Source organism: Cervus elaphus, chromosome 5 (assembly GCF_910594005.1).
Source record: "Cervus elaphus chromosome 5, mCerEla1.1, whole genome shotgun sequence".
Lineage (NCBI taxonomy): Eukaryota > Metazoa > Chordata > Mammalia > Artiodactyla > Cervidae > Cervus > Cervus elaphus.
This window is the reverse complement of record NC_057819.1, coordinates 98650550-98668369: the sequence shown is the minus strand read 5'-3', so window position 1 is coordinate 98668369 and position 17820 is coordinate 98650550. Positions and strand designations below refer to the sequence as shown.

At 49.1% G+C, this 17820-nt stretch overlaps 1 protein-coding gene across 8 annotated transcripts in view; it reads right to left on the bottom strand.

Annotated features, from left to right (window-relative positions):
- Positions 1–16526, bottom strand: part of NLRP1 (NLR family pyrin domain containing 1) — a 30715-nt gene extending 14189 nt beyond the window's left edge. For 5 of the 8 annotated variants that reach the window (XM_043903489.1, XM_043903492.1, XM_043903491.1 and 2 more), the window contains exons 1-8: positions 16112–16526; positions 14950–15249; positions 13658–13828; positions 11326–11526; positions 6109–7726; positions 3901–4071; positions 2223–2393; positions 1480–1650 (exon numbers count right to left, since the gene is read on the bottom strand). In XM_043903489.1, the coding sequence (XP_043759424.1) occupies positions 1480–1650; positions 2223–2393; positions 3901–4071; positions 6109–7726; positions 11326–11526; positions 13658–13828; positions 14950–15229 (2783 nt within the window). In that variant the 5' untranslated portion in view covers positions 15230–15249; positions 16112–16526. Of the gene's footprint in view, positions 1–1479; positions 1651–2222; positions 2394–3900; positions 4072–6108; positions 7727–11325; positions 11527–13657; positions 13829–14949; positions 15250–16111 lie in introns of those variants that run through there. The other 3 variants (XM_043903494.1, XM_043903495.1, XM_043903497.1) reach the window with 3 other exon arrangements.
- Between the last annotated feature and the right edge of the window lie 1294 nt (positions 16527–17820).

Genomic DNA, 17820 nt, shown 5'->3' with positions numbered 1-17820 from the left:
CATTCCCAGTGGCTTAGGATTACATCCTCATTCCTGGAGAGCATCTGGGCAGTGGCTCACAGCGCCCACCACAGAACACCCATTCCCCACAGCCTGAAGATGACCACCCAGGGGCCAGTCCTGGGATTTCCTGCTCAGAGGCTAGATATTTGCTGGGAAGGTGAGTGCCCTGTTTCCGTTCTCCTGGGCTTGTGTTCTGGGCTGCTTCAGATTTCAGAAAGCTGTTGCTCTTTCTGGGCCCCCGTGCCCTCCTCTGTAACACAGACGGACAGGCTCCTCCACCTGTCGTGAGCCCCAGACAGGACTCACTGTAGAGGGCAGTGCACACCGCACTCATTGCTGTGATCAGAGCTAGTGTGCCCTAGGGAGAAGATGGAGCCCCCCACGTAGACGGTTGTCCCTCCCAGTCCGGTCCCGGGACTCTGGGAGGAAGGAAGCAGAAACCTTCACAGGACCACAAGGCACAGGCTGCTCTGAGGCAACCCAGGTCTGACCAGTGACCAGTGAGCTGGCCACAAATTCAGATGTCCCGGCTGAGGCCAAGCTCTGGAGAGGCCTTGCACTATGTAGCGGGAAATGCTTGGTGGGGAGGGAGCTGGAGTCCCCCTGATTGTAAACGGTCAGGGTTAGCCTTGGGGGAACCCACTTGCAGAGTGTTTATCTCATTATCTTGCCCCCGACTTCGCCTTTAGGCCTGAGAGTCTAAAGAAGGGAGTCCTGGCTGAAGGTGGCCAGGGCCCAGACTTTGCAGACCCCTCGAAGACCCGGGTTCAATCCCTGGGTTGGGAAGATTCCCTGAGAAGGGAATGGAAACCCACTCCAGTATTTGTGCCTGGAAAATCCCATGGACAGAGGAGCCCGATGGGCTACCATCCTTGGGGTTGTGAAGTCAGACACGACTGAGCCACTAATATTGTGATTCCCACTATGTTTCTAAGGGCTGCTGAAGCTCAACAGAGGACCTGAGGAGGTGGGGGATGGAGGGTCTGGAGCCCTCACCTCTCTGAGTGTGTGACAGGGTCCCAGCCAGGAGCAATAAGCAAGGGCTCAGCCAGAAACAGCCAGTGGACTTGTTCTCAGGAAGTGGAGGAAAGAGGAAGTGGCTGAGAGTCAGGGTAGGGGCTGCTGCTCAGAGAACATCGCCCTCAGGGCCTGCAGGGCAGCAAGGAGGGCTGGGGGCTCACTGCTTGTCGGCTGCACAGGACTCCAGTGCTCCAAGCCCATTTCTGTCTGAACTCTGTCCTAGTGTTCACAAGCATTTTATTGATATGATGGCCCCATTAGACAGATAAAGAAACCAATTCTCAGGTGAAGAGCTATTTGAGTCACATGGCCTAAGTAAGTGGCGTCACTGGTGAGGAACCCTGGCTGACAGTGCATTTGTCTGTCCCTTTTCTTTCCTCTGTCCAGTTCTGCGGCACTTGCATCCCCTCCCTCCATTCCATGCCCTCTGCCCAGAAGGGGCCCGCAGAGCCTCACCATAGGAGTATGAGCTGGCAGGAAGGGTGCCTGAGTCCTTCACAGAGCCTCCTCACGCCGAGGTTGTCCAGGTCATTCTGCAGCAGGTTTAGCTCCATCAGGCTGGGACTGACCCTGAGCATGGAGGCCAGGTCCTGGCAGCAGCCAGACGTGAGGCCGCAGCCTTCGAGCCTGCAGGGAAGACACATGTGGGCCTCCAGTCAATGTCCTAACTGGCATCTGGTTTTCCTTTCTAGTACCTATGGCCCTATGAGGGTTCTAGGGTGACATTAAAGGAAGATAAAGACCTGCCTGGCTTGCAGGAACCTGGGAGATTTAAATATTCCTCTTGCAGCCAAGGAGCCACTCAGGATAGAGACCACATCCCCTTTTCACTTCCGTGTGATTCTCATGAATCCTGCTCACTCACTGTATCAATGTTGTATGATTAATTTATACCGATGTTCCACTGGGATGCCTGGATCTCATTGTTAACTACCTTGGCCCTCCCAAATGCCCAGAGTTACCTGACATAGGTGTCAGCATTTTGTGGGTTTCAACATTAAGGGTGTCTACAATACAGGATGAGAAAAGAGCGAGCTTCTAATATAAGAACAAAAGTTAAGGAGGAATATGAGGGCTTCAGTGGGAATCTATCATGGCCTCCATGAGCCCTTGCTTTCTCTCTGCCCCGTGGTGCTAGGGCAGCTCCTTCTGCCTCCCCGTGCCCACCCCACAAAGTAGTGCCAACGAGGAGCAATTACAACAGTCGCTGCAGCTTGCAGGTTGGCTGTCTCAGGCCCTGGCAAAGGTGCTCAGCTCCTGCGTCCAGGAGTGTGTTGAAGCTCAATTCCAGTTGCATCAGGGTTTGGCTGACGCTCAGCCCAGAGGCAATGTCCTTGCAGCTCTCAGCTGTGAGGCCACAGCTGGCCAACCTGTGGGAGACACGTGACGATGGCCTTGCCTTTACTTATCTGTTGATTCCACAGTCACCCACGAACAACCTGTTGAGCATCTACACCTGTGGGCCAGGTGGAGGTCAGTAAGCCCCCAGGCCCCCCAGAAATGCACAGGCACTGGGGGATAGACATAGAAACATATAACAGTAAGTCAGGTTTTCTATCTCTTTGGATCAAAATCCTCCCACGTTTTCCCAGGTCATCAGAGAGAAATTCATGGTCCTTGACCTTGTCTGTGAGACAGTGGCGGTCTGACTCCTTGTCCTCTCTGTCCTCATCTCATATTCCTTTTAGCTGCTTCTCCACTGGCCTCCACACTGTTCCTTAAACACTCCAGGCATGGTCCCACCTCAGGTTCTCTGCACTGGCTGTTTCTTTTGCCTGGAACAAGCTATCTTACCTGATAGTTCATGGCTTATTCCCTCACCTGCTCCCAGGTCTTTGCTCAAAAGTCTCCTTGCAGGAACCTTGCCTCACCACCCTCCCTATTTAAAATGGCACACCCAGCCCCAACTCTCTATTCCTTTTTGCTTTACCTTTCTCTCTAGTCCTTACCACACGAAATATACTTTACTTGTTCTTTTGACTTTTTGTCCCCACCATCTCTGGAATGTAGGCTCCATGAAGAAGGAGTTTTGCCCATTTTCATTACGAGCTGTACCCAAGTGCCCACAGTAGTGTCTGGCACATAGTAGGCACTTAAAAAGTAGATGGTGCCCCAAGGGACAAGTCAAGTGCAGCTGAAGGCAGAAGAAATGATTAGTTTTGACAAGGGAAGGAGGTGGAAATGTACGAGGAATGCCTTGAATGATGAGTCGCTCATCAAGACGCCCAAAGCAAGTAAAATCTTCTTCAGATAAATGTCCAGAAGTGGAATAGCTGGCTCACATGATAGTGTTGTTCTTATTATTTTTTTTTTTTTTTAGAAATTTCTGTACCATTTTCCACGGTGGCTGCGTCCATTTCCATTCTCACCAACAGTGTATGAGAAAGTACACATTTTCTCCACATCCTCTCCAATACTTGTGATTTCTACCTTTTTGATAATAGCCATGTTATCAGGCATAAAGTGATATCTTTTTTTGGCAGTGCCATGAGGCTTACAGGACCTTAGTTCCCCAATGAAAGATCAAGCTCAAACCTACAGCAGTGGAAGCACTGAGTCCTAAGCACTGGACCACCAGGAAAGTCCCCAAGTGTCCCTTCCTTAAGGACATTTTCCACTGGAGACCCTTATCTGGCCCTGCAGTTACACCTTTATTGGCATGGTTCCTTGACTAATGTGTCTTTTGCAAGCCCTCTGAGAATAGACACCCGCCTGTGTTTGTTACCATGGTGACCGTGGCACCTGGCACAGTGGTGGGCCAGAGAGGGGCTCACTGGGTATTTATTGAATGCAAGGACAATTCCCCCTCCCAGAGTCAGTATCCGTCTTAGATCTCCTGTCCCTCCCCATTCAGAGCAGAGCCCAGGCCAGACTCACCGCAGGGTCTCTAGGTGGCACCCAGGGCATCTCAGGGCCTCATCAAGACTCTGTACTGCAGAGCGGCTCAAGATGTTTCCACTCAGGTCCAGTTCCTTCAGGTTTCCAGTGACCTGGAGGATGGAGAAGAGAACCCGCCAGCAGGCCTCTGTGACCGGGACCCAGCTCAACCTGTGGAGGGAGAGAGGGGTTGGAGGGCCGCGGGCCGTGTGTGCAGGCTGGGAGGTGCTGTCCCCAGGGCTGACCAGCCTCCCTGACTGCCCCTGAACACCGCAGATAGAAAAGATGGAAAATGGCCCCCTCTCCCCTCAAGAAACTTCCAGACTGAGGCAGAAGCAGACATCCACGATGAACACTTCAGAGGAGTACGACAAGGGCTGTAGACTGACGAGCCTCAGAGGCGAGAGGCCCCCAGCCCAGGGTGGGGGCGGCAGAGGGGCAGCCAGCTATAAAACAGAATGTCCGGTGTGGTTCAGTTTTGCCATGAAAATCAGCATAAAAAGACTAGATGATATACCTCAATTCTTTTTTTTTTGTTTCTTTTTTAAATCTTTTGGCTGCTCTGCACAGCATGTGGGATCTTAGTTCCCTGACCAGGGCTCGAACCTGTATCTCCTGCATTGGCAGCATGGAGTGTTAATCACTGGACCACTAGGGAAATTCCAAACACCTCAATGTTTTAAAAAAAGTTTTTATTTAAAAATTTTTTTTAATTTTTAAATTATGAAAGCATGATAACACATTTACAGGAGACTTGGAAAATACAGAAGAAATACATCTAGTTACATATAGTTCCACTGTTTACTATAATTATTTTTAAGTAGGTAAATTAAGATTTCTAGTCGGAGTTTCAATGTCAAACTCTCAAAAATTACTAGAATGAGTAGACAGAAAAGTAGAAGGATACAGTAGATCTGAAAAGCACTACTTAATTCAACATAATTAAGATGTGTACAATTTTCACACAATAGCACCATATACTTCAATTCTTAATGACAGTCATTTCTGAGTGATGGCATTCTGGTTGATATTAATTTCTGTCTTTTTGCTTCTCTACATATTGTTATTTTCCTATAATGGACATGGGTTTTGCTGTGAGAAAAAACCCTTGAAAGTCTGAAAAAACCCAAATCCAACATTTCTTCCTCTGACTCTTCTCTTGTGTGTGATTGTGTGATTATGTGTGATTGGGCTTCCCTGGTGGCTCAGACAATAAAGAATCTGCCTGCAATGCAGGAGACCCAGGTTCAATCCTTGGGTTGGAAAGATGCCCTGGAGAAGGGAACAGCAACCCACTCCAGTATTCTAGCCTGGAGAATCCCATGGACAGAGGAGTCTGACGGGCTATGGTCCATGGTGTCGTAGAGAGTCGGATGCGACTAACACTTTCACTTTTCCCCCCCTGTTTTTGTGTGTGATTACTCCCTTCCTATGGGCTTCCTAGGTGTTGCTAGTGGTAAAGAATCTGCCCACCAATGCAGGAGTTGAGGCAGGAGTTTTGTTTGTTCATCTGTGATCTGGAGGAGCCGGCCTAAAAGCAGTGCCAGATAGATATTCACAGAACAAATCATAAAAGGACTAAATGACCAATACTGCAACTGAGGTTGGGGAACCTGGGTGGGGAAGTGAATGGGGTTGGAGGATGTTTAGCGAAAACTCTGCCGTCACACTCAGGTTGGTGGGGGCGGGTTTTAGGCTAAGTGCCTGGGGTACAGGAGTGCATTATTGACACAAAGAAGTCAGATGTGTGGGGGAACATGGAGACTACCTTTCAGATACACACATTCTGTGATGGAGGAGATCTCTGGACCAATGCCATGGTCAACAGCCATCAAGGGGAGTGTCTGAAGCAGCTGAGGGAGCGGTTGCTTAGAGACAAACATGAGGGAGAAAGGGAGGCCGGTGGGCTGCGTGGAGGGGAAGTCAGGTCAGCACGGGAGGTGGAGAATATGGTGGTCGTCAAAGAGATAGGACGAGGAGTGGCAGGACACAGTGGGCCCACCCAGAGGCAGGCAGGGCACATCACTTGGATGGACCCTGCTGCAGGGGATCTTAGGCAGATGGGGGATGGTGGGCGGGTCTGCTATGGTGGTCGCTGGAGGCCTCCATCCTTGAGCCCCTGGGGTTAAGTTTAGTGAAAGTGACTCCAGCGCCTAGGACGGAGGAGCCAACAGAGGAGCCGGAGAGAAGAGAGAGTGGAGTACTCACAGCACTGCATCGGCGGGCCTGCATGCTCCTTGGTGTTGTCCGCCCTCGTTCAATTGAAGCCGCTGCACGTGGCAGCAGAATCTAATGCAGAAAGTGAACACGAGCAGCTCCATGCTGGTTCGGATGCACACTCTCGTTCCTTGGAAATGGGCCATCGCTTGTGTCAGGAACTCCTCGTCCTGAATCTCGTACAAACAGTGAAACAATTGCAGAGAGTAATGCTCACGCCAGACTTCCAATTCAGCCCACCGCAGCAGTGACTCCCGCTTTCTCTCCCAAGACAGCTTGCATTGGAAAATGTTCTCCAGCTCTCTCGCTCCTTGCTCACTCAAAAGGCCGGATAGGAAACGCATGGTCGGTGCCCCAAACGGGTTATTGATCCCATATACTTCTACCAACTTTTCCATGCTTCCATTGCTGTTAGGATGGTCACTTTTGTCCCCCATGTCCCATAAGGCAAAGGACACTGCTGCAAGGAACTCCTGGAAACACAGGTGAATGAAGCTGTAGTTCAGAGACATGGGGTGCTTTTGAAGAACATCCATCTTTAAGGGAGTGGAGTTGATGACCCCATCTAATCCATGCTTCTTGAGGTCCCCTGGACTGAACAGAGTCTTTCCTTGCCAGATACCCTCAGCAGCTAGAGTACAGAAGCCCCTTAGCTGAGTCCCCAGGGGCTGAGCTTGGATAGCCTGGGAAAGGTAGCGCAGATAGAGGGCTGTCATGGTCTGCGACCTCAGTGAGAGTTCTTCCCCTGCCTCCATCTGCTGCTTCAGGCAAGTGCAGGCCAGCCAGGACACCAAGGGCGTGAGACACATGGTCAAGAGGGCTTGGTTTGATTCAACCACGCTAAAGGCTCTAGTTGCTTGGCTTTCCTCTGTGAAATAGTCATAGAAATAGTCCTTCCTGGAAGACTCGGAGAACCCCAGGACCTCCACCCAACATGGCTGCTTCAAAGAAGGAATGAATCTCCGCAGAGCTGCAGTCCTAGCTGTGATCAGCAAGGATGCCTCCGGAAATATGGTTTTCTCCAGCAAACTGCCCAGTAGTGTCTGCACAGGCTGCTGCTGGCTCCAATGCAGACAGAGCTCCACCCTCTGCTCCTCTGAGACCCATTCCAGTTCATCTAAACCATCGAGGATGAAAAGCAGCTGCTCCGGCTGAGACTGGACCTGTCCGGTGGGAGCCACAGTGGTGGACTGGTCTTTTGTGATGAGTTCCTCCAGACTTGTCAGCTTGGACGCAGCAAGCTCTCTGCAGTTGAAGTAGAAGACATGCTGGAAGTGGTTCCTGTATAGCTGGCCCTTCTCCCAGGCTCTTCTCACGTGCCTAGCCAGTGTGGACTTCCCGATTCCAGCAGCTCCATGCAATATGACTGTGTGAGGCCCTTCCTGGGGACCCAGGTCTGAGCCAAATAAGTCTCTGACCTCAATCAAATGCCCTTGCTCCTCAACCATCCCATGATTCCAGCTTCCCCAGTTCAAGGACTTGTAGTCTCTGGGGTAAGGAGTGTGTAGAAGTAGCAACTGCATGAATTTTTGGTGCAAATCTTCATTTTTCCATGACCAGGTGGAGCAAGGTCTCTCTCTCCTTTGGTCCTGGTATCTCTCTCTGCTTCCTAAGTAAGGGAGGGAGAGATAAAACATAAAGGTATAGGATAGATTTGTTCACTTGTCCCTCCTTCCAATACTCAACAACTGTTTTTTGCACCTGCTCAAGCCACATGCTGTGCTGGCTGCTGATTCAGAAATAAAGGAAATTGAGATTAGAAAAACAGTAGAGAGGCTGGTGAGATATCTGCACTCCCACACTCATTACAGCACTATTCATGATATGGAAGCGTGATACGAAACAACCTAAGCTGTTTCAGTGGATGAATGGATGGATAAAGGAGATATAGTCTATTGATCTAGGTATCTACCTATCTCTCTATAATGGAATAGTATTCAGCCACAAAAAAGAAGGAAATCCTGACATTTGTGATAACATGGATGAACCTGGAGGGCATTATCCTAAGTGACATGAGCCAGACAGAGAAAGACAAATATGTATGGTATCACTTATATGTGGAATCTAAAAACAAAAAATTAACCTTATAGAAACAGAGAGAGGAATAATGGTTCCCAAGCATGAGGGGGTGAGGGAAATTGGGAGATGTTGAGCAAAGAATACAAACTTTCAATTTTAAAATGAATTAGTTTTGAGGCTTTGATGTAGAGCATGATGATGATAGCTAATAATACCATACTATATGCTTGAAACTTCCTAAGATAGCAAATTATAAGCATTCCCAACACACACACACACACACACACACACCACACACACAGGTATGCAAGGTGATGGATATGTCAGTTAACTTGATTGTAGTAATTATTTCACAACATATATCAAATCTGTACACTTTTAACATAGTACAATTTTATTTATCAATCATGCCTCAATCTTGACTGGAAAAACCAATGAAAAAGAATTCAGCATTAGGAAAAGTTGTATTTCTTCTGAACTGCTCTTTTCTATTCTATTGTGCAGGGCTTCCCAGGTGGTACAGTGGTAAAGAATCCACCTGCCAATGGAGAAGATTCGGGTTTGATCCCTGGGTCAGGAAGATCCCCTGGGATAGGAAATGGCAACCTATTCCAGTATTTTTGCCAGGAGAATCCCATGGACTGTGCTTGCCATGGAGTTGCAAAGAATTGGACATGACAGAGTGACTGAGCGCACATGCATTCTGTTGAGTAATAGATATTAGGTAACCAACCCATTGTCTTTCCCTTTTTGCTCTGGTTGCTAGGATGCTCAGAATCAATGAATGTTTTTTTTATAACAACTAATTAACCTCTTGGCTTTCATATTTACTTCTTCATGTTTAAGGTTATTACTTTTGTATGTTTTGGTAAGATGCCTCTTACATATTACAAAATTCTTTCTTAAAAAAAAATTCTTTCTTTTCTTCTTTTTCTTCTTCCCTCCCTCCTTTTTTTCCTTCCTTCCTTCTTTCTCCCTTCCCTGAATGGGAAAAAGTATGATTAATTAAGTCAGTTAATTCATCTCCAACCTGGGTCACATTTTAGGACCATGAATTCTACAAGTATGCTCCTACCTGGGTGTGGAAGGGATCATTTTAACAAAATATCTCTCAGATTTCAAAAGGGACTTCTCTCATCATTGAGATCAATGTTAAGAAGATGCCTTGTGCATGTCCTAAGCCACTTCTGATATGTCTGATTCTTTGTGAGCCTAAAGACTGTGTAGCCCACCAGGATCCTCTGTCCATGGGATTCTCCAGGCATGAAAACTGGAGTGGGTTGCCATGCTCTCCTCCAGGGGATCTTCGTGACCCAGGTGTCAAACCTGCTTTTCTTACATCTCCTGTATTGGCAAGCAGGTTCTTTACCACTAGCACCACCTGGAAACCCTTAGATGACAGAGGAAGCAGAACATTAAATGTGTGGATAATGGCATTTAGAACCAAACATGGAACAACAGACTGGTTCAAGTTTGTGGAAGGAGTGTGTCAAGGCTGTATATTGTTGCCCTGCTTATTTAACTTATACCCAGAGTACATCATGCAAAATGCTGGGGTGGATGAATCACAAGCTGGAAACAAGATTGCCAGGAGAAATATCAATAACCTCAGATATGCAGGTGACACCACCCATATGGCAGAAAGTGAAGAGGAACTAAAGAGCCTCTTGATGAAGGTGAAAGAGGAGAGTGAAAAAGCTGGCTTAAAACTCAACCTTCAAAATTAAGATCATGGCATCTGGTCCCATCACTTCATGGCAAATAGATGGGGAACAATGGAAACAGTGAGAGACTTTATTTTCTTGGGCTCCAAAATCACTGCAGATGGTGACTGCAGCCATGAAATTAAAAGACGCTTGCTCCTTGGAAGAGAAACTATGACAATCCTAGATAGCACATTAAAAAGCAGAGACATTGCTGACAAATGTCCATCTAGTCAAAGCTATGGTTTTTCCAGTAGTCATGTATGTGTGTGAGAGCTGGGCCACAAAGAAAGCTGAGTGCTGAAGAATTGATGCTTTTGAACTGTGGTGTTGAGAGTCCGTTGGACAGCAAGGAGATCCAACCAGTCCATCCTAAAGGAAATCAACCCTGAATATTCATTGGAAGGACTGAGGCTGAAGCTGAAGCTCCAATACTTTGGCCACTTGATTAGAAGAGCTGACTCACTGGAAAAGACCCTGATGCTGGGAAAGATAGAAGGCAGGAGGAGAAGGGGACGACAGAGGATGAGATGATTGGATGGCATCACCGACTTGATGGATATGAGTTTGAGCGAGCTCCGGGAGTTGGTGATGGACAGGGAAGCCTGCATGCTGCAGTCCACGGGGCTGCAGAGAGTTGGACAACACTGAGCGACTTAACAACAGCAGTGGCATTAGAGAGAGCGGAGGCTGAATTCCATCTCTGCCATTCTGAGAGTTTCTATTTTCGAGCCTCAGTCTTCTTATTTCCAAGGTGGAATAATAATAACATCCATCTCATGGAGTGGTCGTGAGATTTTATACTGTGCAAGCGAAGTACATGGCACAGAGCCTGACACATAGAGAGTGTCCACCTGACGTGCTCCAGGCCGTTTGGGGCCTGAGAAGCTCATCAGAAATGGAATCTTTCTCTTTCGACCCTAGGCCAGTGACTGTCCACTCACCAGGTGATGTGTCTCCTGTAATGGATAATACTCCTGCATTTTAATTTCCAGGGGCTTCCTGGAAACAGTGCCTTAGGCAGGTGGAGAGATTCTGGCAGTAGGATTTCTTTTTTATTTTTTTTAAAGTAGTTTTACTTATTTATTTATTTTTGGCTGCACTGGGTTTTCATGGCTTTGTGGGCTTTTTCCTGGTTGTGGCAAGCAGGGGCGACTCTTCGTTTTGCGGTGCTTTGGTGTCTCAGTGCAGTGGCTTCTCTTGTTGTAGAGCATGGGCTCCAGGGTGTGTGGGCTTCAGTTGTTGTGGTGCACTCGCCTAGTTGTTCTGCAGTATGTGGGGTCTCCCTGGAACGGGGATCGAACCCATGTCCCCTTCATTGGCAGGCAGATTCTTAACCATTGGACACTAGGGAAGTCCCAGCAATAGGATTTCTGGAGAGAGGTCTCAGATGTTTGCCAGACCCTTTCTGCACAGTCTATCAACCGGGCCCCCATCCATGTCTTTGCCTCACCCACCCCTTTCCAGAAGCTCAGCAGGGCCTTACCTGTGCAGCTGTTTCCAGATGTTTCAACCAGTGGCCATACAGTCCCAGGACCCTCCTTCTCTCTGGGCTCTGGACAGGAATGACTTGGGGGTTCACAGACTCTCAGGACTGCGGTGGAGGTGGGGTCATTGGGTAACTCTTGGCTTGGTGACTCATGATATGGGGAACTTGGAAAAGCTTGGTAAATGCTTAGGGAATGGTCTTCAGGGGAGAAAGACAGGAAAGAAAGGATCATTTATTGAGCATCCATTTCAGGCTCATACATTTTAAATTCTCACAAAAATCCTGTGAGATGGTGTTGGTAATCCAATTTTTAAAATCACAAAGATAGAGGTACAATTTACTTCTCTTAATGCTCTGAAACTTCCTCTATCAGGTAGAAAGATTTTGATAAACCCCTTGGGGAAGGGAGTTAAGCTGCCCATTTCAAGCAACAACAAATAGTTACTAAGTGTCATTCTAAAGTAGTGGGTCCTCTTCATTGCCAGGCACTGTTTTATTTTTTTTTTTTAAATATTTATTTATTTATTTGGCTGCACTGGGTTTTAGTTGCAGCTTGTGGGTTCTTTTTTTTTTTAGCAATAAAAGTTGTTTATCGGTTTCACAATCAATACCCAGACGAAAAATAGAAGATAATTACAATACAACTTGTGGGTTTTTTTAGTTGTGACATACAAACTCTTAGTTATAGCATGTGGGATGTAGTTCTCTGATCAGGGAAAGAACCTGGGTCTCCTGCAGTGGGAGTGGAGTCTTAGCTGCTAGATCAACAGGGAAGTCTTTAAATGCTTTATCATTTTATTCAGGCACTGTTTTGCCAGACAATGAAACTCAGGGTATGCAAGTTTGGGGCAGAGGGGAACTGCTCTGCGTCTTCAATAAAGGAAGAGTCAGTGAGACTGGGTAGTGTGTGTGGGGAAGGACAAGAGAGAAGAAAGCTGGTGGGGGCACAAGAGGGGACCTTTGTGGGCAGAGAGATGTGAAAAGTCTAACACTTTTCTTCTGCAACATCTTGTAGAGTCTACATCGTATATCTGAACTTCTGTGCACATGGGTTATTTTAGTGTGGAGTTCAAAGATGTGTAAATTCTGTACTGTGGCCTGGGGTGGTGTGCAGAGTAGATCAGACGAGGAAATTGAGACACAGGTGGATGAAGTGGTTTGTTCGGTGTCATAGAGCAAGCGGGTGAAGTCATGGTGGAAACTGAGGGTACTGGAGCTTGTGACCATCACTGTTGAGGCTTGGGAGTGGAGTGGTGAGAGTAGGCATAGAAGGAAGGGGAAGGGACTTCTTTGGTGGTGCAGTGGATAAGAATTTGCCTGCCAACGCAGGGGACACGGATTTGGTCCCTGGTCTGGAACGATTCCACATGCCGCAGAGCAAGTAAGCATGGAAGCCACGACTACTGAGCTTGTGAGCCTAGAGCATGTAGTCCGCAACAAAAGAAGCCACTGCAATGAGACGCATGGGCACCACAATGAAGAGTAGCCCCCGCTTGCCACAATGAGAGAAATCCAGTGTGCAGCAGCGAACACCCAGTGTGGCCAAGAATACTGGATTGGGTTGCCATTTCCTCCTCCGGGGGATCTTCCCAACTCAGGGATCAAATCCATGTCTCTAGCATCTCCTGCATTGGCAGGTGGATTCTTTACCACTAGCGCCTCCTGGGAAGCCCAAGCTGGGGATGGGGACCTTCAAAAAGCAGCAGCAGATGGAGAGAGAAATGACTGTACCAGGAATGGGTGGTTCTAGGTTCCAGCCCTGGCTCTGTCTCCAGATGCTGTGTGAACTTGCACTTTGATACTGGGACGAGAAGAGGAAGAGGCCGGGGTGTGGCTGGGGTTTGAAGCCTGGGTGACTCAGGATGATGGAGGCCAAAATAAGAGAAGTCAGGAGAGGGAACCGGCTTAGGCTGAGGGGTGAGCCCACCCTTCTCTTGGGGTTTATCTGGAGAACTAAGTCCTCCTTGGAACTTTCTAAACCACCCTGACCCCCAGGATCTTCAAAGTCCACTGAGATTGTGAGTTGAGCTCTGCCTGGGCAAGGACCACATTGCACCAGGTTGGGGGAGATTCACTGTCTGACCAACATGAGTCTCAGCATCCCCATCTTACCAGATCGGAAGGAGTGCAGTCTCAGCAGAGGGATGCTCCTGAAAGATCATTTTTAGGCCCACTGTACCCACCACCCTGCTTCTGGCTCCTCCAGCCTTCTGTAGTTCCTTCTGATTGGGTCTGCATGGAGTTACAAGCCCACTGGCTGCCTCAAAGCTGCCCCCCAACCCCGCATCCCCCCACCTACCCTGCCTCAGGGCCCCTCAGCAAGCCTCACCTTTCCAGGGATATCCAGATGTGAAAACTAGGGATCTTGACCTCTGTTCCATTGAGGGCTCGAGCACTGGTTGATTAGGCTTGCAGAATTTCAACACTTCGGTGGAGGTGGGCCAGCTGGGGGACTCCAGGTTGGGTGCACTTGGTGAGTGGAAGAATGAGGAAGACAGGGCTGTGGGGAGCAGACAAACAGATTGGAGGATTGCCAGGGGAAGGGGCAGGAGCCAGGGGACTGAGGCCTTGGGTCCTTCAGCCAAGAAGAACAAGAGAGGTCTTTTGTCTCAACCAATGGAGGTCAGGAGGGAGACCATTGCAGCCTGCCTCTTGTTGGAGGACAATTTCCTGATGCTGCTGGATGATTCACCCTGATTTGGGGTCCAGAAGATTTGCATCTGTGTCCTGGCTCTGTTTCTACCTCCTCATGAAAGTTGAGCCCCCTCTGTGCACCTCTCCCCGGTGGGGTGAAGAGTCCCACCTCCCAGGGTTGCTGATTAGTAATAATAACTGCGGTGACAGCAACAGTAGCAACAGAGCTCCTATTTTTTTTTTTTTTTGTTTTTTGAGTACTTACTATGTCTTAGGGGCTTCCCTCATAGCAAAGTCAATAAAGAATCTGCCTGCAATGCAGGAGACCTGAGTTCGATTCCTGGGTCAGGAAGATCCCCTGGAGAAGGAAATGCAACCCACTCCAATATTCTTGCCTAGGAAATCCCATGGACAGAGGAGCCTGGTGGGCTACAGTCCATGGGGTCGCAAAGAGTCGGAATAAACCACCACTAGACTCTTAGACCCTGTGCTAAATATTTAATACGAATTATCTCTCTAACCCTTACATAGTCCAAGGAGGTAGGCTCTTGCTCTTCCATTTTACAGATGTAGAAACAGAGGCACAGAGCAGTGAAGTGACTCGCCCAGCCTGGCAGTGCCCGATTCCCAAGTCTGCTTATAACATAAGGCCAGGCAAGTGCCTGCTTAGGAGTTGGGCATGAAACCCCCAGCCCTCCCTTCCAGTTGCCCTTCTGAATGCCAGCCTCCTCCCTCTCCGGCCCTCTGAGCACCCCTTCCAGGCCCTGTGAGGACCACATGGGATCCTAGGAATCCACTTGGCTAGAAGAGGAATCCAGGAACCTCCCCTCCCCGCCCCAGCAAGCCTCTTAGCTGCAGGCTGGCCTAGGTCTGGATCCCCCCTGATAGGGCAGTAATAAATCACCACCCAGAGGAAGGTGTGTGTGTGGGGGTTCTCTGGTGGGGGGTGAGGAGATCAGCAGTGGGCAGAGGAGGCTTTGTAAGCACCTGAATTCAAGTCTGTCTCTTCGAGGGTTTTGGTGCACACCCCTTGCTTGTTCATGTGCGGTCCCTTGGTGTGGATGGCCATGCACCCGTGCTGTACCTCCTTGTACTGATGCAACAGGTGTGAGGCGATCTTCACGCTGCTTGGCTTCTCTGGTTGAGCCTGGACCACTTCAGGAGACTGCCCGCAGGGCTCCTTATCGGGCAGCCAAATCTGGAGCTCCTTCAGCTTCTCTTTCTTCTTTTCCTCCAAGTCCTCCAGCCTCCGGGCTTCACCAGCCATCGCTGCCGGGCTGGGGGACCCTGGAGATGTCAACTATAAATTGGCACTTGCCATGGGCACTGGCTGTCTACCTCTACAAGGATTAAATCATGTGCTGCTACAGCTGCTGACCTTCAACATCCCATGAAGGGAGTTCAGGGTGGAGATCAGGAATGGGGCCCTCTGTGCTCGAGGAAAACCTGGCAGTACAGGTCCTCAGAGCGCTAGGTCTTTTCAGGAGCTTATTTTTATGAGCCCAGTTCTTGCATCTCCTCACACCTAGAAAAGCACTAAAATCCTTCATGGGGAGGTATGCTCCTCGTGACAAGCAGCATATACAAACCTGCAAATACAGGTTGCATGAACTCCCCCTTTATCAAAATCACATATATAATGACCTTCGTCTGTCTCCCTCTTTGAAGCAGTTTCTTAGCCCTATCTGAAATGCCGTCTTCTGGGCTGCAGTCCTCATTTTGCCTTCAGCAAAACTCGACTGGCAGCTCTCAGGTCACGTGTTTTTTTTTTTTTTTCCCCAAGTCAGCAGGGATGTTTATGGGAGGGGGTGGATGTTGGGTTGGTGAGGACAGTCAGGAAGGCAGAGAATAGTCACTTCCTTGACCCCTACCAATGCAGGACTCCGATGGGGATCACTGCTCTCCACCCGGCAAACTCCTATTCAGCATTTAGAATCAGTTTTATAAAATCCCAGGGCATCTGCTGATAGATGGTGTTGGGAGAAGGGAGGGGAAAAGGAGTGGGAGGAAAAGCCACAGGAAGAGGGGGTGTCCAGAGGGGGCCTGGGAGACACTGGAAGCTTCCTGGGTGCCAGGGTGGAGCATGAGGTCGGTCAGGAGAGGGAAGGTGCAGGGCTGGGATGGTGGGTGAGATGCGCTGGGTATTTACTGTTCTGTGTCCCTTGGAGTCTTCCTTCTCCTGGGACTTGGACAGCTGGGACCAAGCCTTGATGTGGACAGGAGGTAGGGGCTTTCAGAGTGAAGGGTTGAGTTCAGAGCTGTCCGCCCTCAAGTATCCTCAGATCTCTCCTGGCCCTGGGTCACTGACCCGGGAGAACAGTCCTCACCATGTCCGAGCAGGCATGGGAGTCACCAAAAAGACCCACTTGAGAGTGTAGCCTGAGAGAGGGGGGTCAGGACAGGCATCTTCTGCAGCCTCTCAGTTTTCAGGGCTTCCTGAACCCCACCGCACATCCTGTCATGCTAGGAGGGGCACCAGGGTGTGTTTCAGGCCCAGGGGGCTGCCTGCTTTGTGAGCACCTCGGCACGCAGCTAGTAAATATTCCTGCTTGAAAGCGGAACAACCCTGCTGCATCTCAGCAAATCTGAGCCTCTGGGGAGTAGGTATGGACTTTCTTCCTTTTTTGTAGAATCCTCAGGGTTGGAGACTCCTGGTGGAGGCACGATATTACCTAACTCATTTCCTGTTGTGTAATGGTTTCTGGCCTTGATTTGACCCGGGCTGGAGGGGACCAGACCTAAGGAGCTTCAAGCTGCCCGTTGGCCTGGACGCTGACTCCTCGTGTGACTGATACCTTTCTCTGAGCCTCAGCTTGCTCATCTATCAAATGGGACAGCATAGGTTTGCAAACAGGCTCCAATTAAATACTGGAGTGGGTAGGCTTTCCCTTCTCCAGGGGATCTTCCTAACCCAGGTATCGAACCCAGGTCTCCCGCAATGCAGGTGGATTCTTTACCAGTTGAGCCACAAGGGTGGCTCAAGCAAAAACTCTTGCTGCTGCTGCTAAGTTGCTTCAGTTGTGTCCGACCCTTTGCGACCCCATGGACTGCAGCCCACCAGGCTCCTCTGCCCACGGGATGTTCCAGGCAAGAGTACTGGAGTGGGTTGCCATCGCCTTCTCCCAAAAGCTCTTAGTAACCTTTAAAAATGTTATATATGAATGTTAGTTTTTTTTTTAATGGTTAATAAGCACAGTGGACAACTGTATGGCATGAGGTATAGCCAGAGAGAAGTGTTGTCTTTTTCCCCCCCCACAACACCAACTTTCTGGATACCAGCTAGGGTTCCTCCAACTCAATTAACTTCTTCCTTTCTTTTTTTTCCCAAGATTTAAAATTTATTTTGGCAGCCCTGGGTCTTCGTTACTGTGCCTGGGTCTCTCATCGCTGTGGCTTCTCTTGTTGCCGAGCCTGGTCTCTAGCCACGTGAGCTTCAGTCGCTGTGGCTCCCAGGCTCTGGAGCACAGGCTTAGTGGTTGTGGCACATGTGGGCTTAGTTGCCCTGAGGCATCTGAGATCCTCCGGGGCCAGGGATTGAACTCCTGTTGCGTGCATTAGCAGGCGGATTCTTATACACTGTGCCACCAGGGAAGTCCTCAATTCACTTCTGACACTAATCACCCAGAGTAAGTGAAGACCCTATGGTTGATGGGGCTCAGTCCCACAAGACCACCCCTGCTTCAGACACCAGTTGCAAATGGGGTTTCCTGGGTTCTCTACCTTTCTGTTTGAAGAGATTCCCCAGGACACCTTCTCAGGTTTGATCATTTGTTAGAACTGTGAGGTGAGCAGAAGTAACGCAGCTTAGATTAGGAGTAGGCCTTCCTACTTGGTAAGATTATCAGGCCACCTGGATAC